Source organism: Delphinus delphis, chromosome 2 (assembly GCF_949987515.2).
Source record: "Delphinus delphis chromosome 2, mDelDel1.2, whole genome shotgun sequence".
NCBI classification, from domain to species: Eukaryota; Metazoa; Chordata; class Mammalia; order Artiodactyla; family Delphinidae; genus Delphinus; species Delphinus delphis.
The window spans coordinates 43,093,536-43,119,087 of NC_082684.1; the positions used below are offsets into that span (position 1 = coordinate 43,093,536).

At 39.3% G+C, this 25,552-nt stretch overlaps 2 protein-coding genes across 2 annotated transcripts; one reads left to right on the forward strand and one right to left on the reverse strand.

The window, feature by feature from the left end:
• The first annotated feature begins 223 nt into the window (after window positions 1-223).
• TIMM9 (translocase of inner mitochondrial membrane 9) lies at window positions 224-14,256 on the forward strand. Its single transcript, XM_060004482.1, has 5 exons — window positions 224-375; window positions 2,694-2,782; window positions 11,789-11,853; window positions 12,208-12,303; window positions 13,303-14,256. The coding sequence occupies exons 3-5, from the start codon at window positions 11,815-11,817 to the stop codon at window positions 13,435-13,437; spliced, it is 270 nt and encodes an 89-aa protein (XP_059860465.1). The 5' UTR covers window positions 224-375; window positions 2,694-2,782; window positions 11,789-11,814; the 3' UTR covers window positions 13,438-14,256.
• A 373-nt stretch (window positions 14,257-14,629) lies between these two features.
• On the reverse strand, window positions 14,630-24,403 carry TOMM20L (translocase of outer mitochondrial membrane 20 like). Its single transcript, XM_060004481.1, has 3 exons — window positions 24,282-24,403; window positions 18,159-18,237; window positions 14,630-15,053 (listed from the first exon to the last, which is right to left on the reverse strand). Exons 1-3 carry the CDS (start codon window positions 24,401-24,403, stop codon window positions 14,982-14,984), a joined length of 273 nt encoding a protein of 90 aa, XP_059860464.1. The 3' UTR covers window positions 14,630-14,981.
• Window positions 24,404-25,552: the final 1,149 nt, after the last annotated feature.

A 25,552-nucleotide genomic window follows, 5' to 3' on the forward strand; every position in this document is an offset into this window, starting at 1 on the left:
TTTACAGGGTAGCTCCCGCAGACCGTTAGGGACGCGAGATTAAGTAAATTAGTTTTACAAAAAGTTTCTACAGATTCGTGTTGATATTGAAGAAAAAGTCAGAAATAGCTTTATCTAAGCAGACAATCAAAAAATCAATTTTCAGGGGATTTTAAAATTTGTTTATGATATCGGCTTTTTCCTCTAGCGTTTCCGGCGTTACAACGAATCGGTGAAGTAGGGTATAAGAGCTATTTGACATCGCCATTCCCACGTGTTCTCCTTCATCCAGCGGCTGCGGCGCCGGCCCTGACCCAGATCCTCCGCCCCCAGACTCGACTGGCAGCGGAGCCCCGCAGCCTCCTACTGGTGTCGGATGCGAGAGTCTGTCCTTAAGTATGGTCTCTTTTCTCTGTCCACAGAATCCCGGGTTTTCAGGCGGGGGGCTGCAAGCTACGCTCGGGAAAGGTGGCAGGGTCTCTGAAGGAGGCCGCCGCGGTTACCTGGTGCTATGCGGGGGCTGCGGAGCCGGGCAACGCGTCCCCAGAGCGGGTTTGGGACCTGCCTTGGAACAGTGTCATCACTGTGGCGAGGGTCGAATACGAGGCTCTGAGCCACCTTCAACCCAAGTTTGGGGAGTCGGGGTCTTGTTTTGGGACAGTGAGTTAGACTGTAAGGCATCCACCCTGTGACCTTGAGCTGAACCCTCCTTTAACTGAAAAATTCTCTCTAGACAGAAGACCAGGGCCAACACACCTTATCTGATTTGCTGATTTTCGAGGATGCATTACTTAAACGTTTCCCTTTACGCATTACTAAAAGATTAATCAAAGCAAAAAATGTAATCTGATGTAAAGGTTAAATAACAAATTTTTATTTATTTTTACATCTCAGCTGTCTACTTTGATAGAAGAAATCCTAGAATTAAAAGAGACCTTAAGGGCTCAGCTTTAGAGAACCTTTTAAATCTTGATGAGTTTCTGTATTTCAGTTACATTTCCTTCATTACCAGGCTTTTAGGTAGTTATCTGTTCACAATTTGTTTTATAATTTATGTAAATTAAAAGATATAATGACAGTGTCAGAGCTGTAAGAGACTTTTGAGATGATTTATCTCCCTTATTTTCTAGGTGAAACTTAGATGTAAAAGAAAAAGTGACCTTTCCCCTCTAAGGTGTGCTCGTAGGTGTAGAAACTCATTAAAAATGTGACTTGTTTTGGATCTTACAACTCTTCAATCAGAGCTGGGATTAAAACCCAAGTAATCTTGCCCCCATCTAGTCCAGTGCTCATAGGCTCATCCTTTAAGGCCTTGAAGCCATCCTTTAAACCCAAAAGGAGTATGCAGTGATCTTTCAAAAGAATGTTTTGCTCTGATTAAGTTAGGGTTGCCAGTTAATCAGGCACAATTTCGTAAAGCTGCTGCAAATGATCTAAAGTAAAGGGACATGTGGTAGAGTCCTATTTTATGTCAATCTAGCAAGTTAGTTCAGATCAGTTTAGACATCTGACCTATCAAATAGGTCAGATAGCCCGGGAACAGATAGCCCGGGAACAAAAAACATGGCTCACAGGATTGTTCTTTCATTTGTTTGTTGTTAACACTTTTACTTATTTCCTTTCTCTTTCCCACTCTCATATCTCTATATATACATATACAGAGAGATATACAGGTTTTTTTTGCTGAACCACTTACAAGTTGCAGACATCATGACCTTTAACCCTTATTTCTTCAGCATGTATCTCCTTAAGAACATACTGTTACATAGCCACAATATGACTATCACACCTAAGATAACATATTCAGATTTCTCCAATTATCCCAAAAAGTCTTTATTTTTAAAACTCAAAAATGGTTTGGAGTTCCAAAGTTCACAACTGTTTAGTTATCTTAATTCTTTAGTCATATTCTAGAACAGCCCTTTCTACTCCTTTTCTTTATGACTTTTTTAGAAAAGACCAGTCTAGTCATCTTACACATAGTCCCAAATTGTGGCTGTTCCTAATTATTCCCTCATAATCAATCACATAAAACATTTTTGGCAAGAATAGCACATAGGTGGTACCACACTGGTTAAGGTGGTGACTGGCAGATCTCCCCAATGTAAAGGGACAGTTTTCTTTTTGTGATAAGTAACCTGTGGAGATGCTTTGATACAATGCATATATCCTGTTCCCCAACCTATCACCCAGTAGTTTTATCATCCATTCATGATCCTTGCCTGAATCACAAGATTACCAATTACCAGTACCAGCCATGCTGTGGCCAGGATCAGTTATAGTGATAGTGGCCAAGGACATCAGAAGAATCACTTATTGTAAACTAAGTTTGAACAGAATTAGAAATTTGGCTCCAGACCTGGTAGAAATCTGCATATGATTCTAAAGACTAAATAGAGGGTATCTTCCCACCACATCCTGATTAGTTTATTTTTTTTAATACTCAGAAATTTCTGGGAATTGTTTGTCCTTGTATGTTCACCTGAACATACATATTACATGGCAAAACAGGATATTAAGTATTTTTTAATACATAATAACACATATGCTAAATAACTGTAACCTCAGAACAGATTGAGGAAACTAATTTCACTTATTGAAAAGGAAAAGGCTTTTCAAAAAATGACTTAGCCAGCAGAAGTTTAAATTTCATCGAACAGGCTTAGAGCTTGAAGGGGCCTCAGCAGTCATACTGTAATCCCCTCATTTTTCAGGTGAGAAATCAGGCCTCACTGGAGACATTCAAGCAAAGGTTGGACAACGACTTATCCAGAACAGAAAGGAAACTCATGCATCAGAAAAGGTTTGAGCTTGATGACTAACAATTCTCTTAAGTTCCCTGGTTTTATGATACATTTTGTTTGACACAAAAATTACTTAGCATTGCTGTAATCATTCCTAAGGCCCAAGCCAGAGATGCTAGAACTCTCTATCCCTTCCCTCCCTCTTCAGGTTTCAGGGATATAACTAGAAGGTATCCCCTGATTGGATATTTGCCTCTACAGTAACAAACATTTGCTTGTAATATCTGGTAATTAGGACCTAATAAAAGGGCAGCCACATTGCTTCTACCGCTTCTCACTATCAGGTGGTTTGTATGGCTGTTGGACTTTGTCAGTCAACATAACTAATGATTAAATAACTGCAAGATAGAATGCTGGAAGACTCAGAAGACACAAACTAGCAAGTAAATTTGAAAATCATCTATTCACTCAACCGTCTCCAGTATTTTCTAGGAACAACTGCCTTCACTTAGGTTTAAAAAAAAAAGACAATATCAAAAAAATTCATACAAACAACATTTGGGGGTGCTCCTCATCTATATCTCTTCAAAGACTTCCCAATAACAATCATCATTTGTCACTATGAGTTGTATACCAAGAGGGAAGTGAGGTAGAGTCAGCAGTGTTACACAACATTTAAAGATTTCATACTTTCTGCCTCTCTGACCTCTGCTTGAAAAAGTCATATTATACGTGAATTTTAACCTGAAGAAATACTAGGATAGGAACAGGAAAAAGAAGCTGATTTTGGCATTATAATTAGCAAACATGAACAGGTCTTTGGATAACCTTTTGTGCTTTCAGCTAGAGGCCTGCTGGTGAACCAGGTTCCTTTAATTCCTGTTTTATTGCTCTTGTTTTTTGTTTTTTTTTTTTTAAGTTCCCACAAAGTTTTCTTTTAACACCTAACCACAAAAGTTATCTTACCAGTTCTTGGATCTTTTCAGGCTGTTTTCTGAGTAGGAAGCCAAAAGAACTCTAGTTCTGAACATTTGCTAACATTTACCACAATGCACACTGTACCTTGTTCTTTGGCAGGGATTAGAAAGCTGGGCAACCTCAAACTTTTTGAGATTATTGTAGATTCACATGCAGTTGTAAGAAAAAATAGAGCTCCCTTGTGTCATCTACCTAGCTTTCCACAATGGTAGCATCTTACAAAACTGTAGTACAATATCACAACCAGGATACTGATGTTATTACAGTCAAAGTACAGGACATTTCCATTTCAAAAGTCTCATGTTGCCTTTTTATAGTAACACCTACTTTCCTCCTCCCCTACCCCCTCCTCGACCCCTGGCAACCACTACTAAGTTCCCCATTTCTGTAACTTTGTCATTACAAGAATGTTATATAAATGGAATCATATAGTATATAACCTTGTGGGATTGGCTTTTCACTCAGCATAATCCTCTAGAGTTTCATCCAGGCTGTTGTGTGTATCAGTACCTCATTCCTTTTTATTGCTGAGTAGTATTCTATGGTGTGGGTGTACCGGTTTGTTTAATCATTCACCTGTTGAAGAACATCTGGATTGCTTCCAGTTTTTGACTGTTATGAATAAAGTGTATATAAACATTCATGTACAGGTTTTTGTGGGAACATAAGTTTTCATTTTTCTGTGAAAAATGCCCAGGGATGCAATTGCTGTGTGATATGATAGTTGTACATTTAGGTTTTTAACATAGTGCCAAACTGTTTACCACAGTGGCTATATGATTTCACATTACCACTAGGGAATATCTGAGTGATCCAGTTTTTCCTCATTTTCACCAGCATTTGGTGGTGTCACTATATTTTTTTAATTCAGCCATTCTGACAGGTGTGTAATGCTATATATCGTGGTTTTAATTTGTTTCCCTAACGGCTAACAATGTTGAGTATCTTTTCATGTGCCTATTCGCCATCTATATCTTTTTGGTGAGGTGTCTTTTGCCCATTTTCTAATTGGATTATTTGTGTTTTTACTATAGAGTTTGCAGACTTCTTTATATTGTCTAGTTATTAGTTCTTTATCACATATGTAGTTTGCTCTTCATGTGAAGTCTAAGAATTCTTTGCCCTAAAGCCTGAAGATTTTCTCCTGTTTTTCTAAAAGTTTTAATGGGTTTTATGTTCTATATTTAAGTCCCAGATCCATTTTGAGATAATTTTTGTATAAAGTGAAAGACTTACTTTGAGGTTAAATTTTTTGCCTATGGATGTACAGTTGTACCAGCACCACTTGTTGTAAAGGCTATCTTCACTTAACTGGTTTTGCATCTTTACCAAAAATCAATTGGGCATATTTGTGTTATTATTTCTGGGTTCTCTATCCTGTTTCATGGATCTATGTGTCGGCTTTTCCACCAAAATCACACAATATTGATTACTGTAGCTATGTAATAAGTCTTGAAATCAGGTAGACTGATTCCTCCCACTTTATTAGTCTTTTTTTGAATTTGTTCAAGTCCATTTGCTTTCCATATAAATTTAAAAATAATCTTGTCTATATTTATAATAAATGTTACTGGGACCTTGATAGGAATTGCATTAAGCCTGTATATCAATTTTGGGAAAATTTACGTCATTACTATGCTGAGTTTTACAATCCACGAACACAATGTGTCTTTCCATTTAAGTCTTTGATTTCTTTCATCAGCATTTTGTAGTTTTCAGCATGCCTTGTTATATTTACCTGTACATGCCTTGTTAGATTTACCCATAAATCTTTTTTTTTTGAGTGATTATAAATGGTATTGTATTTTTAATTTCAGTAACACGGAAAATTACAGTTTTTACAACTGATTTTTGCCATGTTTATCTTGTATACTGTGATCTTGCTGACTTGCTGAACTATCTTGTTCTAGGGTTTCTTTGTAGATTCTTTGGGATTTTCTATGTTCACAATCATGTCATCTTCAAAGAGGGACAGTTTTATTTTCTTCCTTTACAATTTATATGTCTTATTTCTTTTTCTTGAGTTACTGCACTGGGTAGAACTTCCAGCAGTATATTCAGTAAGAGTAGTAAGGGCAGACATCTGGCTTTGCTCACTATCTTAGGGGAAAGTGTTCAGTCTTTCACCATTAACTATGTAGTACAGGGTGTAGGATTTTTTTGTAGGTGTACATTACCAAGTTGAAGAAGTTCCCCTGTCTTCCTAATTTTCAGTTTTTAACATGAATGGGTACTGACTTTGTCAAATGCTTTTTCTGCATCAATTGATATGATCATGACTTATTTTTTCATCTATTAATATGGTGGATCACATTTATTGATTTTTAAATATTGAATTAGCCTTGCATCTCTAGAATAAACCCTACTTATTAGAGGTGTGTATTTTTTTAATATATATTACTGAACTATATTTGCTATTATTTTGTTAAGGATTTTTATGTCTATTTTATGAAGATATTTTTCTGTAGTTTTCTTGTATGTATCTTCTTTATCTGGTTTTGATATCAGGATAATAGTAAATTCATGAGTAAGTTGTTAGATTTATGTATATAGAGTTGTTCATAGTTCTGTTATCCTTTTGATATCTGCAGGGTCTATGGTACTATACCTTGTTTTATTCCTGATAATGATAATATGTGACTTTTCTTCGTTAGTCTTGCTAGAGGTTTGTCTGTTATAGTCTTTTCAAAGAACCAGCTCTTTATTTCACTGATTTTTGTCTGTTGCTTTTCTGTTTTCATTTTGGTTGATTTCTGTTATTATTTTCTTCCTTCTACATGCTTTGTGGGTTTATTTTGCTCTTTTTCTAGGTTCTTGAGGTAAAAAGAAAAAAAAAGTTGACTTGAGGCATCTCCTCTTTAATGTATGCATTTCGTACTATAAAATTTTCCTCTTGGCACTTGATCTAGCTGTGTCACACAAATTTTAATATGCTGTATTTTCAGTTTCATTCAGTCCAGTGACTTTTTTAAAAAGTTTCTTGAGACTTCCTCTTTGATTCATGGATTATTTAGAAGTGTTATTTATTTTCCAGATGTTAAAAGAGATTTTCCTGTTATCTGTTACTGGTTTCTAGTTTGATTCCATTGTGGTCTAAAAACAGACTCTATGATTTCAATTCTTTTAAATTTATTAAGGCTACTTTGTGGCCCCGGATATGGTTTATCTTGGTATGTGTTCCATGGGCACTTAATAAAAAATGTGTATTCTGTGGGGTGAAATGTTCTATAAATGTAGATTGTATCCTGTTGGTTAATGTTGTTGAGTTTTTCTGTATCCTCGTGGATTTTCTGTTGAGTTGTTCTATCAATTGTTCTATCAATTGGGAGAGGGATGTTTAAGTCTGAAACTATACTTGTCTTTTTCTCCTTTCAGTTCTCTCTACATATTTTGTAGCTCTGTTGCTTGGGGCACACACATTTAGGAGTACTATGTCTTCTTGGTGGATTGACCCTTAATGTCCTTTTGTGTCTCTGTTAAATTCCTTTGCTGTGAAGTCTACTTAATCTGATGTTAATATATCCACTATTTTCTTTGTATTAATGCTTGCATGATAAATCATTTTCCATCCTTTTGTATTCACTCTGTCTGTATCACTGTATTTGAAGTTACTTTCTTATAGACAACATATACTTGGTCATTTCTTTAATGCACTCTGCCAATCTGTCTTTTTTTTTTTTTTTTTTTTTCTGGTACGCGGGCCTGTCACTGTTGTGGCCTCTCCCGTTGTGGAGCACAGGCTCCGGACGCGCAGGCTCAGCGGCCATGGCTCATGGGCCCAGCCGCTCCGCGGCATGTGGGAATCTTCCCGGACCGGGCCACGAACCCGCGTCCCCTGCATCGGCAGGCGGACTCTCAACCACTGCGCCACCAGGGAAGCCCCCAATCTGTCTTTTGATTCTTTAGACTACTTATATTTAATGTAATTGTTTATTAAGGCTTAAATGTGCTATTTTATTTTCTGTTTGTTCTGGTTTTGTTTCTCTTTTCTTGCCTTCCTGTGGATTATTTGAATATTTTTTGTAATTTATTTTGATTAATCTATAATGTTTTTGAGTGTATCTCCTTATGTTCTTTTTTAGTGGTTGCTCTAGGTATTACATGACATATACAAAGCTTATCACAGTCTAATGGTGTCAGCATATTACCAGTTTCAGTGAAGTGAGAAAACCTTACCTCCCTTTACCCTCCCCATTTAAAATACACATTTAGAACCATGTTAGACAGTTTTATAATTTTTGCTTCAACTGTCAAATATAATTTAGGAAACTCGAGAAGAAAAGGAAAGGGTACTGTACCTGTTCCTATTTTTATTACTATGTTGTTCCTCCTTGATGTTCCAAGTCTCCTTTTATCAGTTTTTTTCTGCTCAGAACTTTAATCCTTTTCAGGCAGGTCTGCTGGCACCAAATTCTTAGTTTTCCTTCATTTGAGAATGTCTTAATTTCACCTTCATTCCTGAAGGATATTTTTGCTAGATACAGGTTTCTGGGTTGACTGATGAGAAATCTGCTATTATCCTAATTGTTTTTCCCCATAGAAGATGTCCCTTTTCTCTTGCGAGCGACATCTTGCAAGACTAAATTTTTTGTCTTTAGTTTTTAAATGTTTGACTGTGATGTATCTTGATGTGGATTTCTTTGTGTTTACGCTTTTTGGAATGCAATTCAGTTCTTGAATGTGTAAGCTTCTCTTCTTTTGCCACATTTGGGAAGTTTTCAGCCATTATTTTAGTACTTTAACAGCCCTGCCCTCTTTCTCTTCTTCCAGGACTCTAATAAAACAAATGTCAGTTCTTTTGTCACAGTCACACAGATTCTTGGTACCCTGTCATTTTTTTTATTCTATTTTTCTGTTATTCATATTGGATAATTCTATTTTCTATCTTCCTCCTTCCTTCACAGATTCCTTTTTCTATCCCCTCCGATCTGCTGTTGATTCTGTCTGTTGAGCTTCTTTTGTTTTTTTCTATTTTTCACTTCTTAAAATTTCCATTTGGTTCTTGATATCTTATATTTCTTTGCTGAGTTTTATATTTTTTTAATTTGTTTCAGACATTCTTAATTATTCATTGAAGCATTTTTTATAATAGCTATTTTAAGATCTTTGTCAGATAATTCTAACATCTCTCATCTCAGTGTTTGACATCTTTTTTTTCTTAAGATCTTAGTTCTTGGAATGAGTTTTGTTTGTTTCTGTTTTTTTGTAACCTAGACATTTTGCATCTTGTGTTATGAGACTCTAGATCTTGTTTAAACCTTCTCCTCTAGCTGACTGCTTTTGACACTGCTTCATGGGGTGGGGGCACCTTATTACTGCCAGGTGAGGGTGGAAGTCCAAGTTCCTCACTCTGTCACTAGAGAGGGTGGGTGGTGTGTGTGTGTGTGTGTGTGTGTGTGTGTGTGTGTGTGCGCGTGCGCGCACGCCAGGGGGTGGGGGTGATGTTCCTCATTTCTGCTGGGTGAGCGTAGGAGTTACGGATCTCTACTAGGCCTTCATTGGTGTCTCCCTGGCTGAGTACTGGAGTGCCTCATTACTACTCCCCACGTGGCCTCCACTGACACCACAGGAGGGCATGTGGCCTGATTACCATGGGGCAGTATGTAGGTCCTGAATCTCAACTAGGCCTCCTTTGATACCACCCGAGAGGGAAGGGAGAAAGGTACTTCATCACTGACAACAGAGGTGGAAGTCTAGGCTCCCCATGCAGTTTCCACTGACACTTGGGGGAGGGGTCCTTATTAATGCCCAGCAAGAATTAAAGTCCCTGCTCCCTAATCACCCTTCTCTGACACTATTCTGGTGTGGGAGTTGGAGTGTCTCGTTACAACCTAGTGAGGGTGGAAGTCTATCTGGCTTATGCTGATGTGGGTGGGGATGAGAACCAGTTTTTTCTGTGTTGGCCTGGAGTACAGCAGTTATTGTTTAAATGAGTTCTGTTTTATAGGCAGGCTTCCCCTTTCCTAGCCTTTTGGCTAGAGAAGGCAGACTTTTGGCTGGGGGTACAGAGGGGCTTTTTGACTACTCCAACTGGCATTTGCAGATTGCCAGCTTTTTCAGCTCCAAGTTTGTGATATATGAGACCCCAGACAAGGGAGAGAATTCACTACTGTGATGTTTCTCGGGTCCCAAGGGCCCTAGCTAATATACTTTCTCCTCTCTACTTTTTAGTCTTATGTTTGTTTTATGTGTAATGTCCAGGGGTTTTAGTTGTACTTAGTGAGAAGAATAGGGAAAAGCACATCTACCCCACCTTCCCAGAAGCACAAATCCTAAACCTCACTGTATGATATACTTACAGGATTCTCTGTTTCTTGGCTGGTTAGTGATAAAATTTTATAGCAGCTATAAAGATTCATCTTACCTCAGAAGCATGGCTGGTTTCATAAACAGCACAGTACTTGGTACATTAAATAAATGTTTACTGAATGAATATCTACCCATATCTATCTAGCAAAATAGTAACTGCTGAGATCTCAAACTGTAAATAAGTTTGAAGTTGATATTAGAAAATAATGGAATAATTAGGTTTGTATTTCTATGCAGTTCCGTAGTTGGAGGGTGTGGAATCAGTGTTTCATGACTTAAGTGAGCAAAGAGTAAATATAATGGAAGTATCTTACCTGGGACGTATCAATGATGATAGTCACAGCAATACCTGAAAAATTGTGACCTTCAGTTAATTCCTGGTATTTTTCAGGTAGTTTATGTGGTTAAAATATATATATTATTTATAAATCTGTGAAGTAAAATAGGAATAAAGAGCGTTCTTGGTAACTTTTTAGGTGTTTATGGAACACTAGTTGCCTGCATGTTGGGCTAATCTGAAACCTCTACTGCATTGTTTGTAGCAGATTTCAAAGAATTTTAATAGAAAAGATAGTTTATAACTGTTACTACTAAACCAGAGATTCCCTGAAGTATAGACAGTCAGAATTTTGGAATGAGACTAGGATAGCAAATAGAAAAGAACTGGTGCTTTCCCTTGCATGTGGAAAAAATAACTTTTTAAAAATGGCAGTAATACTTGTGAACATACAGGATAAGGACAAAAGAGGAGGGAAGAATAAATGCAAAAGGGGTAAAGTTTTATACATGGTTGGGAATGCTGGAGTGGAATTACCATTGATTGTATTTGTTAATCAAAATGAGAATTTTCTTTCACGATAGTAGCATACACTCTGCCGTAAGCTTGAATTTCCTACTTAATCTCCATGTGAGCTTCATGAAAATTTCGTGCTTTTCACAGCCACTTTAAATAATAATTGATGAGCTAGTAAGAATGACATACACATCCAGTTTATGAGATTTCATCTGTTTTAGAACTAGCCAGGATAGAATAAGTAAATAACGTGATACATTCTTACATCATAATTAACTGATCCTGGGTCCTCCATTTAGGATATGTGAAAATCCCAGTAATTCAGAAACACTCTTTGACTTCCTTATCTTCACTTCTCTGTTGCCCCCAAGTTAGATCAAAAGTGTCATATGTTCAGAAGTTTCTGGTAAGTCTCTGTGATTACCTTTTTTGAACTGTAGAATGCAAAACTCCTATAACTTTCTCTTAGAGTCTTTTAGAACTCTCTTTCATGAGTGTTGTTGATTAATAAGTGGATGGCGTTTGTTAATTAATAGAACCTTTGCATTTACATAGAGATAGTAAAAGGATCTTTAGTAGCACAGATCTAAGTTGTATTAGGAACCAGGGGGATAGTTAACTTAAGTACTTATAGGAAGACACCAGAGAGCTCTTTCCCATAAAGCCGTACTACGCATGGGACTTTAATACGTAGCTTTGCAAGGTAACAGAGCAAACTGTCTAAAAAATGGAGATGTAGATAGGGCCTTTGGTTCTCATAGCTAGCATTAAGAAAATCGAGTTCTAAACTGTAAGGTTCTTATTAATGACCTGGGAGATTGTGGGGGGGCATATAATTACATAATCAGAAATTTATAAAATATGAACAGTAATTTCAGGTAGACTCGTTTCAGTGCTATTTCAAAATCTGTGCTTGTTTTGATTACCTTCAACTAGCCTAAAGAAATTTGTATACAAACTGACAAACTTTTTACTTTTAAATCAGGTGACTAATAAACATACCAAAAGAATATGGCTGCACAAATACCAGAATCTGATCAGATAAAACAGGTAAGGTATTATAATTAAGGAAAAAGGATTTTGTAAAAAATTAAGGCACTACTGGATATAACCATGTCAGTCAGTGATCTCACAAAATAACTATTTATATTTCATTTCCACAGATGGATGTTAAATGATATGAAGCATATTCATTTTTCAGATAATTTGAAAGATAATCCAGGAAATAATAAATATTCAACTAGAAAATCTGACTATATTTTGTAGATCATATTATACCCATTTAAGGTAGCAAAAGAACCTTTGATTTCAAGTATTACAGGGTATTTTGCCTAAATACATCAGTATTTAAAACATCTTTGTTTTAAAAACCAAATATTAAAGAACCTTCTGATTTGTTTGTAGTTTAAGGAATTTCTTGGAACCTACAATAAACTTACAGAAACCTGCTTTTTGGACTGTGTTAAAGACTTCACAACAAGAGAAGTAAAACCTGAAGAGGTATGAAAAGTGTTGCCCACTAAAAATTCTCTAAGTTCATCATAAACAATATAAATGGGATCCCCCTAAGCATTTTGCTTGTTCCTAGTTATTACAGGAATTTAGGCTACCTTTTATATGTTCCATTGCTCAGAGGAACTTGAAGCAGCCAGACTCGTGGCACTGAGTTTAAAGATGCCAAATTTAATATCACAGCCACACTGAACTACGGCAGACTTTTTTAGAGAAGGTGCCTGGGACCTGCTGAATACATTGTTCCAAAGCAAAGATTCTTAATAATTAGCTTTCAGTCAAGATGGCCAGGCTAGAGAAACTTGACATGGCTTTCCTATCTGACCTTGAAAACTCAGGTTAATTTTGGAAAAAGTAGAGTTTGAATTTGGTGGCTCATATTGCCTAACCCTATTAGAAGTCTTAACTTTTAATATCCTCTTCAAAACATTTATATATTGGCTAAAAGAGACATAAAATTCCTCCAGTGGAATATGTTGATAAATATTCATGCCAAGAACTTAACATATAACCAGCAATCAATAAGTGTTTGTTAAATAAATGACGAAGTTTGAGAGATGCTAAGTACAATAGTCTTATTAAAAAGTAAAAAGTTGAAAATTAAGAATGTTGTGAATGGAGTTTCTCATTAAAAAGAACAAACCTGATACTGGGCCTACATTTTAACAATCAGAATAAGAGATGGGAATGTGGGATTTCAGTTAATATTGAAACACACCTGCAGAAAATCTAGTCCAGAAGGCAGGGACTGACTTACCATTGTTTTTAGTACCTCCAAACTGGTAAGCATTCAGTATATATTAATTTTTGTAAATGGATGAAAGTATTAACAATTGAAAGCTATGATCACTTGCTACTCATTAATACCATTTAATTCTCAGATATATTCAAAGAAAAGAAAAATACCCACTGGTTATTTTTTTAGAATAGATGCAATTTCTTTTAATTAATATTTTTGTGTTGACTCTTGGATCTTTTTATTTCTAGACCACCTGTTCAGAGCATTGCTTACAGAAATATTTAAAAATGACTCAACGAATATCTATGAGATTTCAGGAATATCATATTCAGCAGAATGAAGCCCTGGCTGCCAAAGCAGGACTCCTTGGCCAACCACGATAGAGAAGTCCTAATGCATGGACTTTTGATGAAAGATTGCCAACAACTGTTGCACTGGAAATGAGGATTCACCTGACAGAATCCCATGAAAGCAGTAGCCACCATGTTAAACCGTCTGTCATGACTGTTTGGCAAACGGAAACCACTGGGGAAACAAAATTGCTGTTTACCAGAATAATCAAAATAGGTCTTATTGTTCAATGAAAATAATAAGATGCAACACTTGTTGAGGCCTTAAGATTCAGCAGCTTGGTCACTTGATTAGAGAAATAAACCATGGTTTCTTCAATTATGACTGTTAATTTTAAAGCAAAATACGTGTTCAATCATGTATGAGATAGAAAAAAAATTTTATTACTAAAAGGAAAATAAATGGAAATATCACTGAGCAGTTTATACTATATAGCACCATAGCATTCTGACTGGATTGTGGATACATTGAAATGTTTTTCAATCAGGATCATCCTCCAAGTATTCCTGTTCATTCATGTCTGCCTCAAATTGCTGGTAAATACATAAAATCAATTTAATGCACGATCCTTTTCTTGCCTCCCTTCTTGTGTCAGGGTGGGCACTACACACTCTTATCCTAGCAACATTTTCATGTACCTTCAGGAAACATCCCATCTGAGACTAGCTTGCAAAATGTTTAAGAATTGATTATTGTGCTTTAGTGGAGACTATGTTGCTTTGTGTTTTATTCAAAAGCTGAGAAGCCAACATGAATGATTCCAAGTCAGACCAACAATATACAGTGTACTCTCAGCTACTGCATGTGATCAATGTAATAAAAAGTAAACCAAAGTTAAAGTAGTGTCTTAGAGCTAAATGAATCCTAAAACAAATCCAAACACTGCAGGAAACTCTAGTTGATGCATAAGTACACCCAGCAGTTTGGTATCAAATGATATCCATTCATGAGCCAATTTATTAATAGGTATTAGTCTGCTTACATTTACCAATATAAACTTGTACTCAAGAGAACACTAACTAGCCTATATGTTTAAATTTACCAAAGTGATTTCTATGTTTTGTCATATTATTGGAAAGTAGAAGTATTATTCTGCTTTGATAATTTACAGTTTTCTGTATTATATCTAATTTTTAAGCCATTAGGTCATTTAACTAACAATACCATTTAACTTATAGACCTCTGTTGACATTGCAGTCAGTCAATAATTGTGATGTCTTTGAAAGTACAAAGATAAACAGTGTTAACAATGTTAACTTTAAAGTTGAAATGTTGAAACGTATAATACTCAACAAAATATACAATTCATTATGGTCAAAGGAACATGAAAGAATAAGCTTGTTTCATCTGAAGACAAGAAAAGCAAACAAAAATTCGGAGATCTTACTCATTTAAAACTTTGGGCCATTCACACACATATCAATACTTCACTGTTTCTACGTAATTAAGCCCAACATGGTTATTTACAGTGTTCATTTCACAAAGATAATTAAGTATGTGCTTACCTGGCAAATGAGGGGAATTTTGCACAATAGCATCTCAAATACCTTGGGAGGAAGTGTGTGTTTGAAAACTTTCAGAAGTTCCTGTGGTTGCCCACACACCAAAAGGGCATTGCTGAGATGTTCAAGCCCCATTCAATGCTCCCCTGAAACAGATTTATAAGATTAGAGCAGAATTTTAAAGTTCTTCAAAGTATACATTCTACAAATTACCAAGAAAGCACCAAGCATTGAAACTAAAAAAACACATCAAACTAAAGACTATTTAGGGGACTTCCCTCGTGGTCCAATGGTTAAGAATCTGCCTTCCAATGCAGGGGACGCGGGTTCAGTCCCTGGTCAGGGAACTAAGATCTCACATGCCGTGGGGCAACTAAACCCACGTGCTCTGGAGCCCACGCACTGCAACTACTGAGCCCGCGTGCTCTGGAGCCCGTGCACCAGAACTAGAGAGAAGCCCACCCGCCGCGACGAAGAGCCCCCATGCCACAACGAAAGATCCCGCATGCCGCAACAAAAGATCCCACATGCCGCAACTAAGACCCGATGCAACCAAACAAATAAATGTTAAAAAATAAATAAAGACTATTTGAACAAGCCACAAAAAGAGTAAAGAGTATAAAGGGGAAAATGTTGAGCTGCCAATTAAATAACTTTCTGACCCAAATTACTATTTAAAAGTGCACTCTTGAATTGGAAATGTTCACGTTCTGCTATTTGGGTATGCAAGAGGGAGGTACTGAGTTTTTTTAAAAGGCTGGGGTTTGCCATTACTGATACGAGTTATCTTTAACTCTACATATGTGATCGATGAAGTATTACAGGTGAAACATCTTGATGTTCTAGCTAAATAAGACTTTTAAAACATAGACTGTATTATCAACGAGCTGAAACAAGATTTAGTGTAACATGAATTACATATCCAGGGGAGGAGAAGAGATTTATGAACTTTGATTTCAAGGTGGTTTTAAAATGAGTTTTAGGATGATTGGCTGTAAAGTAACTAAGAATGAAAATTTGTGAATAGTGGAAATTAATGATAGAGTCTCTCTTTAAGTTAAAACATGTAATCACTTAGTCTCACTACCTCGTTTTAGGAAACGGGCAAAGATCAGTGAAATAATTTAAGGTTTCAAAGCTAATTAATGCCAGAATTAGTAACAGAACCTAATTTTCTGAACCTTGAGACTATAGTGTGCTGCCTCTCTTCAGGTGTTATGTAATAACAGAAGTTGACATTTTGACATATTTAATATAACTAAGTAGGAAATAAACACTTTGTATCAAACCTTTTAAAGAAAGAAAAATATATAATAGTGCCTCTCAAGTTGATGGAGCTAATGTAACCTAAAAACAGTAATCAGTTTGGTTAATTAGGTCAACCAACCAATAAATCCAATCAAATCAGCTAATCAGAAATTTCTCTTAAAACTTTTGGCTCTATGGTCCCTCTGGTTATATAGACATAAACACAACTGAGACGGCTACAGAACTACCTGGCAGCAAAGTAGTAAAAATGGGGTGGTGGCAGGAGGGAGTAGAGAAAACTGAGATTACAGAAAACTGGGTGAAAAATTATTGCATTAGAACACTGGTTCTCAACCAGTGTACTGTAATAACCTAGGGAGGTTTAAAGAATACTGACACCTATATATCTGGAGAAAACTGTAATTCTAAAAGATACATGCACCCCAATGTTCACTGAAGCAATGTTTACAATAGCCAAGACATGGAAGCAACCTAAATGTCCGTCGACAGAGGAATGGATAAAAAAGATGTGGTACATACATGCATTGGAATATTATCAACCATAAAAAAGAATGGCGCAGTGGTTGAGAGTCCGCCTGCCAATGCAGGGTTCGTGCCCCAGACCGGGAAGATCCCACATGCCGCGGAGCGGCTGGGCCCGTGAGCCATGGCTGCTGAGCCTGCGCGTCCAGAGCCTGTGCTCCACAACAGGAGAGGCCACAACAGTGAGAGGCCCGCGTACAGCAAAAAAAAAAAAAAAAAAAAAAAGAATGAAATAATGCCATTTGCAGCAACATGGATGGACCTAGAAATTATCATACTAAGTGAAGTTAAGTCAGAGAAAGGCAAATATCATATGATATCACTAATATATGGAATCTAAAAAAATGACATAAATGAACTTATTTACAGAACAGAAATAGACTCAGAGAAGACAAACTTATGGTAACCAAAGGGGAGAAGGGGATGGATAAATTAGAAGTTTGGGATTAACATATACACACTACTAAATACAAAGTAGATAACCAACAAGGACCTAGTGTATAGCACAGGGAACTATAATCAATATCTTGTATAATCTATAAGGGAAAAGAATCTGAAAAAGAACAGATATAGGTAAATATATGTAAAACTGAATCACTTTGCTGTACACCTGAAAGTAACACAACACTGTAAACCAACTATACTTCAATTAAAAAAAAGAAAAAAAAATTCTGATGCCTGGGTCCCACCCCAGAGATTCTTATGTAATTGGTTTGGGGTTTGGTGGGGGATTTAAAGAATAAGCAACCAAGATGAGAATTTCATAAGTAAAATATAGTAGAAGTATATAACCCTAAAAGTGCTAATTAATTTAGGGGCTCATAGAAATAATGTTAATCACCTTTGAGAGAGAAAAATTTAAAAACTCAAGTTTGCAATTTTTGTTTTCATCATCTCAATATTTGTAACATTCACCTCTATATCTAAACTATTACATGATAGCTCTTAAACATAAAGTAAGTAAAAATAAAATGTAATAAAATAATTGTTATTTTTCTTTTAATTTATAACTCATAATTTTCCTCTCCATATTTATACTATCCCAGCTCAAAAAATGTTAAAGCTGAAAAGTTCTTTGTATTTTAATTGCCCCTATATCCAGGGAGTATCCTTAAGCAGTTAAAATTTTTTTAAGTTTTGATTCATACAACATTTAGTCATTTGGAAAACCCATTTACTTAGAATTTTATCTGACAGTAAATAAGGTGTTCTTGTATTTGGCTTTGCTTCTCCATCTGCCCACTTCCAAGACTGCAACCAAAACTAACACTAACTGTAACATCGTGGAGCTGTAACTGTAATAAAGTGAAAATGCTGGGACAGTTTCTCTTAAACTGAAGCAAGTTGGTTAACACGTCTAGCTAGTTAAGTTATCTGACATACAAATACTAATCCATAAATATTTCTCAAATATAAATTATCATAAATAACTGCTTACAAAAGAATGTTTACATTCTTACCTCTGGATAACCAAAGTTCTCCCATTCGTACTTCTTGCAGAAAAAGTTGTAATTTTTCATTCTTTGCTGGATCCCACAACTAAAAGAGTCACAGAATATTTAACAATAAGTAACGAATGTAAGGTATATGGTTACTCATCAAAATTATTTAACTTTTATTTTATTTATTTATTTATTTTGTTGCACTGGGTGTTACTTGTGGCAGGCGGGCTCCTTAGTTGTGGCCTGCAAACTCTTAGTTGCAGCATGCATGTGGGATCTAGTTCCCCGATCAGGGATCGAACCCGGGCCCCCTGCATTGGGAACACAGAGTCTTACCCCACCAGGGACCACAGGGAAGTCCCTTAACTTTTATTTTAAAAGCACATCTTGGGCTTCTCTGGTGGCGCCGTGGTTGGAAGTCTGCCTGCCGATGCAGGGGACGCGGGTTCGTGCCCCGGTCCGGGAAGATCCCACATGCCGCGGGGCGGCTGGGCCCGTGGGCCATGGCCGCTGAGCCTGCGCGTCCGGAGCCTGTGCTCTGCAACGGGAGAGGCCACAACAGTGAGAGGCCTGCGTGCCACAAAAAACCCCAGAAAAAGCACATCTTGAATCTAGTCTCTAAATCCAAGCATGACAAATGCAGTTGTTCTTTATATTTAAGACAATTTCTTAAAATGGAGTTATAATTTCAGGCGCCAAAAAAAAATAAATAAATAAATAAATAAATAAATAAATAAATAAATAAATAAATAAATAAATAAATATATATATATATATATACAGCAGGCGATGGCTGTGAATTGTCACCATGCACATTTGATGGCCTTCCTAGATGGTACCTTGTTAAACCAGCATATCCAGCGTCTGCCAGGCTGCAGCCTGGCCAGTTTTATTCTTCAGCTTCTCTAATCCCTTGACACCTGGAACCCTGATTACCATTTTATATCAGCTCTTGTACTTTTCAATATACTTTCATGAGTTATATTGTCATGTAGATCTAACAACTCTGAGAAATAAAGTCAGAAGACTAGGGTAATTTCTTAAATTTAGCTCATGTTATAATTAAAAAAAAAAAAGTTGAAGCTCCCTCCTAAAACAAAAAGATGAAAAAAATGGCATATTCAAGTTTGGTTGAGGTGTTTGTAATAACTTCATATTTTACCCAGCTTGCTAAGTACACATAGGAGAAATCACACTGTAATCAACTATAACAAAGGTAGTTTTCTTTGTATGTTGCAAACCTATTTTCTTGCCTAGAGTATTAACCATGCTTGTTGATTTAGCAAAGGGCATGGCGGGGGCTGGCCGGGCAGCTGGTGATATTCAGAAGGATGCTGTGGTTTGCTGCAGGCTGGTTCATGAAGGTGACGAGGTTCACAGGATGGCATCATCACTGGTACCATGCCAAGGGCTGGTCTTTAAAGCTAAAGTGGGCAATCCCTAGCCCAAAGTATCAACTCCACTGCCAGTCACTTCAGCTTCAGTCTTTTATATTCAGAGAGTTTTTCTGTTTATTTTCCCCAAGAATTCTCCTTTTTAAATGGTATAAACCTGCAGATGAGATCATATTCTAAGCTTTTATCAGCAAACATGCTGATGATCAGTAACAACCACAGGTTTCATTCATCAGATACTTAGTGAGCCAAGAGCAGGACCCTCTAAGGAGAGCTGGAAGGGGAAGGAGATCAAGACTCCTGTGCCCATACCCATGGAGTCCAGAGTCTAACCAAGAGAAAAGACAAGTATGCTTGATATCAATAACACATTAACAACAAAGTCCAATGTCTCTGGGGCTCATAGTACATTCCATCTGGTTGGAAGATCAGGGTAAGTTTCTCAGAAAAGATAGCATTTGAGATGTGGAGAAGCTCAGTGAAAGTCTGATGAAGAAAGTACAAGTGACGCCAAACTGCAGGGAAAAATATCAAGTGAGCTTATGTAGCTGGATTATGATAGGGTGAATGGAGCAACAACAATAATAATTACCAATTACTGAAGGCCAGCTAGGGACTGAAAACTTTCCATGTATTATTTCTAATCCTTAGGAAAATAAGGCTGTCAATACAGAAGGCACCCATGGTGTCAAGTCCTTGGTGCCAAGCTGAGAGGGTTCGTCTTTCATCTGCAGAGTAGGGAGCTACTGCAAAGTGTTACATATACACAGCTGCGGTTTAGAAGGAATTTACTCTGAGAGCATAAGAAAAGAGGCAGTGAGACAGTTAAGAAATTATTACAGTATCCTGGGTAAAAGGTGATAAAAGTCTGAGGTAGTACAGGAGCAATGGAAATAGAAAGGGAATAGGGTATGAGATAGAGAACAGAAAAACAAGGGGATTGATTGTGGAAGATGAGGTTGATATTTTAAGCAAGATGAGTTGGGTCACAGCAGGGAGCCTAGGGCTATCAAGCATCACAAGGAAACAGAGGAGGAGGAACAGTGGCAAGGGATGAGATGATGAATATACTTCTGAACACACAAAGCTGAGGTGCCAACAGATCATCTAGGCTACAGAGTCTGGCAGGCAGGCAAAATTTGGGCCCCCAGGTCTAGAGCAGTACATCTGAGGTCACTTATGGAGAAGGGAAGGAGCTTCCAGGGAGATAAGGGATTATGCAGAATCTGAGAGCACTGTTTCACAAAGGATGGGCTGAACGAGCTATTAAAACTGCAGTTTTCTTGGGCTCCACCCAGACCTAGCAAATCAGTCTAAGTAGAGTCCAGGAATGTGCATTTTTAATGAGCTCCTCAGAAGATTCTTATAAATTCTGAAGTCTGAGCATCACTGCCCCCATAACCACTGGGCTACCCCTGACCTCCTAAATCAGAATGGCTGGTGCTTGGGTCAAATAATCTACATTTTGACAAATGCCCCAGGTAAATCTAATGCAGACTGACCACAGACCATACTTTGGGAAACAAAAAGGGCCTGGGGTGAGAAGGAAGAGAGATCCTGGAAGTAGGAAGAGACATCTCTCTGTGCCTTAGTTTATTCATCTATAAAACTAGAAGAACAGGGCTTCCCTGGTGGCGCAGTGGTTGAGAGTCTGCCTGCCAATGCAGGGGACACAGGTTCGTGCCCCGGTCCGGAAAGATCCCACATGCCGCGGAGCTGCTGGGCCCGTGAGCCATGGCCGCTGGGCCTGCGCCTCCAGAGCCTGTGCTCCGCAACGGGAGAGGCCACAACAGTGAGAGGCCCGCGTAACGCAAAAAAAAAAAAAAAAACAAAAAAAACAAAAACCTAGAAGAACAGAGTGGTTATGAGGATTATATAAAAGAACATTTGAAAAATCCTGCTTCTGCCTCTTCTTCATTTGAAATAATCCAGATTTTCATCATTTCCCACCTAGACTGCCACTGATGTTTCTGCCTTTGACTTCCCTCCTCCACCCCATACTCCAAAAAAAAAAAATTGCATCCATTCTCTGAAATAAAATCACCATGACTGGTTATCTGCCATGACAGAAAAATATCAAAACTTTCCGGTTTGGCATTCAAAGCCCTCCACAATAAGACACCAAACTACCACTCAGCTATCTCTCTGGCCACAACACTTTAAATATTGCAATTTCGTAGTCTGTGCCTCTGCACAAGCTGTTTCTCTCTGCCTACAATAAACAATATTCAACAAATATTTGCTGGGCACCTACAATGTACTGGACACTGTTCTAGGCACTGGAGAGACAATGGAGAGTAAAAACACAGACAAGGTCTGCCCTTATGGAGCTGATTCTAATAAACAGAAAGCATTAATCAAATAATCACACAAACAAATGGTGTAACTTCAACCATGGATAAGGGCAATGAAGGAGAGGGACATGGAGCTGACCCAGGCTCTGCCCCAGGGAAAGCATCTCTCTCATGACCAGCCATGGATACTCCCTGTCCTGCTTTCTTAACTGTCAATTGCACCTTTTTCTCTAAGAGACTCCATCTTGAAACCTCAGAAATCTCTGACTTCTGTTCTCCATGACCCTTTCATCAGACAGCAAGAATTATCTATTCTTTCTGGGAAATTTATCTCACATCTCTCATCACCAGTTGCCACTGACACCACCGCAGTTCAGGATTTTGATTACCTCTCACCTGTACTACTGCAATAACTTTCTTTTCCTCCACTCTATCTAGCATACTCCTGCCTGATGTAACCTAAAAAGTTTTTTGCTTTCCTCCTTTTTAAAAAAATTCCTGCTCAGAAATCTTCAGTAATTCCCCCATTGAATGTGAATTCCTTAACCTGGCCTTCAAAGCCTTCTCCGATGCGGCCCCTACTTAGCTCTCCAACCTCACCTCCCACTATCCCCCACTGGGACTCCTCTGTCAAACTGATTTACTGAATAGGCCTGGCAGATCCCCCATTTTGCACCTTTATGTACATTCAGTTCCCTTCATCCTGAATGCTGTCTCCCCTGAAACCAGGACCCAAATTTAACACATCCTTCCACACTCATTTGATGCCACCTCTTTTCCAAAGTCTTCTGTGAACACCTGCATGTTCCAAAACAGCCACAGCAATATTCCCAGAGCTAGAGGCTATTGCCTCTCCCCTTGAAACTGAGTGGGCCTCAATGCGGTAGAAGTGGCACCACCTGGCACGCGCCCACATGTTCTCTCTCACAAATATATGTATAAATACATATATACAGTTGACCCTTGAACAATATGGGTTTTAACTGTCCAGATCCACATATACACGGATTTTTTTCAATAAATAGGCACTACAGTTGAATTGCTGTTGGTTGAATTCTCAGATTTGGAACCACCGATACGCAGGGCCAACTGTAAAGTTATTTTCAGATTTTTGAGGGAAGGGTCGTTGCCCCAACCACTGTGTTGTTCAAGGGTCAACTGTGTGTATCAACACACACACACAACACACACAAATATACCACACACTTGCTTGCCCGGTGGGACCCATCAACCATACTGCGAGGAAGACCATGGCACATGGAGAGGATATGTGCAGGTGTTCTGTGCAATAGACCCAGCTAAGTGGCCAGCAGCATTAACTGCCCAACGTGTGAGGGAGCGAGCCTTCAGATGACCCAGCACCTAGCCCTGGGGTCAACCTGGCTGAAGCTGAGCGGAGCAGAAAGGTGTCATTCCCACCCAGCCCTACTCAAATTGCAGATTCAGGAGCAAAATAAGATGTTTTAAGCCACTAAGGTTAAAGGAGCAGTAGATCAGTAGAACACCTCCATGATAACCCTGCCCTGGAAGTGATCCTCTACCTCCTCTGTGCTCCTGTTACGTGGGGGATAGTCTTCCCCCCCCACACACACACCCACATTGCTAACCTCTGCCACACCTAGAACAACGCCTCACACGTAGGAGGTGCTCAACCGACTGAATGAATGAAAATTCATAGAAGGACCTAAGAACCCTCTGTTTGAAAGATGATGTGAGTTAGTTAAGTTGGACCGATCGCTAAGATGATTGTGATTATCTTTAAAAATACCTAATCAAATTCCATTTTGGAGAAAAAGAAGATATGTTCTGCTTTTGAGCAAGAAGAAAGGCCCAGTAGGACAGGAGTGGGCGGTGCATCACTGTCACCCGGCCGAGGCCCGGCGTGGGTTTCTAAGTGTCTGGTGCTGCTCAGCAAGGGCAAAGGCTTCTCTTTCTTTTTTATAAACTAAACGTAGCGCCTTTTCCTACCACGTTTACTGTATAGCTGCCTTTTCACGACCCCGAATGGTTCTTCCTTCGTTCCTTTCCTTTCGTAGCGGACAATAAAAACTAAACGTAAGTTGAGCGGAAACGGGGTGAGGGCAGGCAGAGCGGTGCTGGGAAACCGCTGCTCAGGAAGCGGCCTGGGACCCTGAGGCCGAGCCGCGATCTGCATCGGCGGGAGGTTCCTCACTGTAACGCCACCTCGGCGTCGCTAAAGTACTTCCCCTGGGCGCCCCGTCCCTCAGCCTTTTGCTGCTGGGCTCTTCTTTCTGCAAACAAAACGTGGCACGTGCTTGTAGGGGGCCGTCCCCACCCCGCCTTCCGTCCCGCGGGCCTTTCGGCGGCGGCGGCGGCGCCCGCGGCCCGGCCTCGCTCCGTGGGCCCAGTCAGCCCCTCCGCCACCGGCCCGGTCAGCGCGTCCGCCGCCCTCCCAGCCCGGCCCGCCGCACCTCCGCCGCCGTCGCACTCACTTTCCCGCCTTGGGGTCGCCACGCCGCTTCCGGTCGAAGTAGACGCAGTAGCCGAGGAAGGCGACGGCGCCACAGGCCGCCAGGGCCGCCAGGAGGCAGAGAACTGTGCGGACGTAGAGCATCCGGCCGCGGGCGTCCCACGAGTCGAGCGTTGGGCGCGGGCCCGCCAGCGCGGGGAGCCCGGCCGGCCGGCCGGCAGGAGGCGTCGGCGCGGCGCCGCGCCCCTCCCAGCCTCGGGGCTTCCTGTGCGCCGGGCAGCGGGCGTGAAGAGCTGAGCATCAACGCCTCGCACCTCGGCCGGCGGATAGAGTAGGAAACCCAGGGTCCTAGAGGAGGCCTGTGGGAGTCTCACAACCACCGAGTAGGAGAGCTCTGTTCGAACCCAGGTCGGTCGTACTCCAAATTCCGAACCCCTTACCCAAACGCACCCCAGTACCTCTGCCTACGACGCCCATTCCGGCAAATCACAGTATGTTGGGAATCTGGTTAGCTGAGGTACTGATCCTTCTTAGGCCTGTGTTCCCTCAACTGCAACTTTGAGTCATAACTCTGGTCATCTCCTAGTTCACAGAACTGCCCACCGAGCACCTGGACACTAGTCCGTATTCCCCAACCTGGTATGCTTTGTCACCTGCAAGAACCCAGCAGTCCAAAGTCCCCAACCACCTTAGCTCGATAGCAGGCGGTAGGAGGCATGTTGAAGTAATAATAATAGTAACAACAATAATGATTTAGCCTAGAAAAAAACGTTAATTTGCTGGTCTGGGCCGGGCCTGACAGCCAAAGGTCCCAGAGGAAAAGCAACTCCAAGAGACCCATGACACTTACTAGCCTAGATGCTTTTCTAATACTTGCCTTATTCAGCAGACATAGCAGAAAGGAAGTAAGACTTTATTCCAAATATCAGAGTTTTGACTTTATACAAAGCCAAAGAGAAGGCATAAGCTAGGTAAGGACCTTCTTTTTTGTTTGATTGGTTATTCAATTGCTACTTACGATTTCCTGATATTACTACCATGTGTATAGCAAAATGATCATCTCTGCTGTGACTTCCACTGGGGCTGAGAAGCAGCCCATGGCCTCACTATTCAAAAGTTAGCCGGTGTAAGTTACATGCATGTAATTGTTTTCTTGAGTACTGTGTGTTTCTTCCTATAACTCAATCTTCTATTTGGGAGCTTGGGCTATTGTCAAAACCTGATTATAAACACAAACAGAAGATAGGGTAGAATCAGCCTCCAGTGTTACTGGTGATCTGGGAGTGGTATTTA

What these genes read in the sequence shown, in the direction of transcription:
- TIMM9 (XM_060004482.1), top strand. Translation starts at nt 11,815, where the DNA reads ATGGCTGCACAAATACCAGAATCTGATCAGATAAAACAG. An exon ending in AATCTGATCAGATAAAACAG is followed by an intron (nt 11,854 to 12,207) that starts GTAAGGTATTAT and finishes ATTTGTTTGTAG; the next exon opens with TTTAAGGAATTTCTTGGAAC. An exon ending in GAGAAGTAAAACCTGAAGAG is followed by an intron (nt 12,304 to 13,302) that starts GTATGAAAAGTG and finishes TTTTATTTCTAG; the next exon opens with ACCACCTGTTCAGAGCATTG.
- TOMM20L (XM_060004481.1), bottom strand. Translation starts at nt 24,403, where the DNA reads ATGCTCTACGTCCGCACAGTTCTCTGCCTCCTGGCGGCCCTGGCGGCC. An exon ending in GGCGACCCCAAGGCGGGAAA is followed by an intron (nt 18,238 to 24,281) that starts GTGAGTGCGACG and finishes TGACTCTTTTAG; the next exon opens with TTGTGGGATCCAGCAAAGAA. An exon ending in AGAACTTTGGTTATCCAGAG is followed by an intron (nt 15,054 to 18,158) that starts GTAAGAATGTAA and finishes AATCTGTTTCAG; the next exon opens with GGGAGCATTGAATGGGGCTT.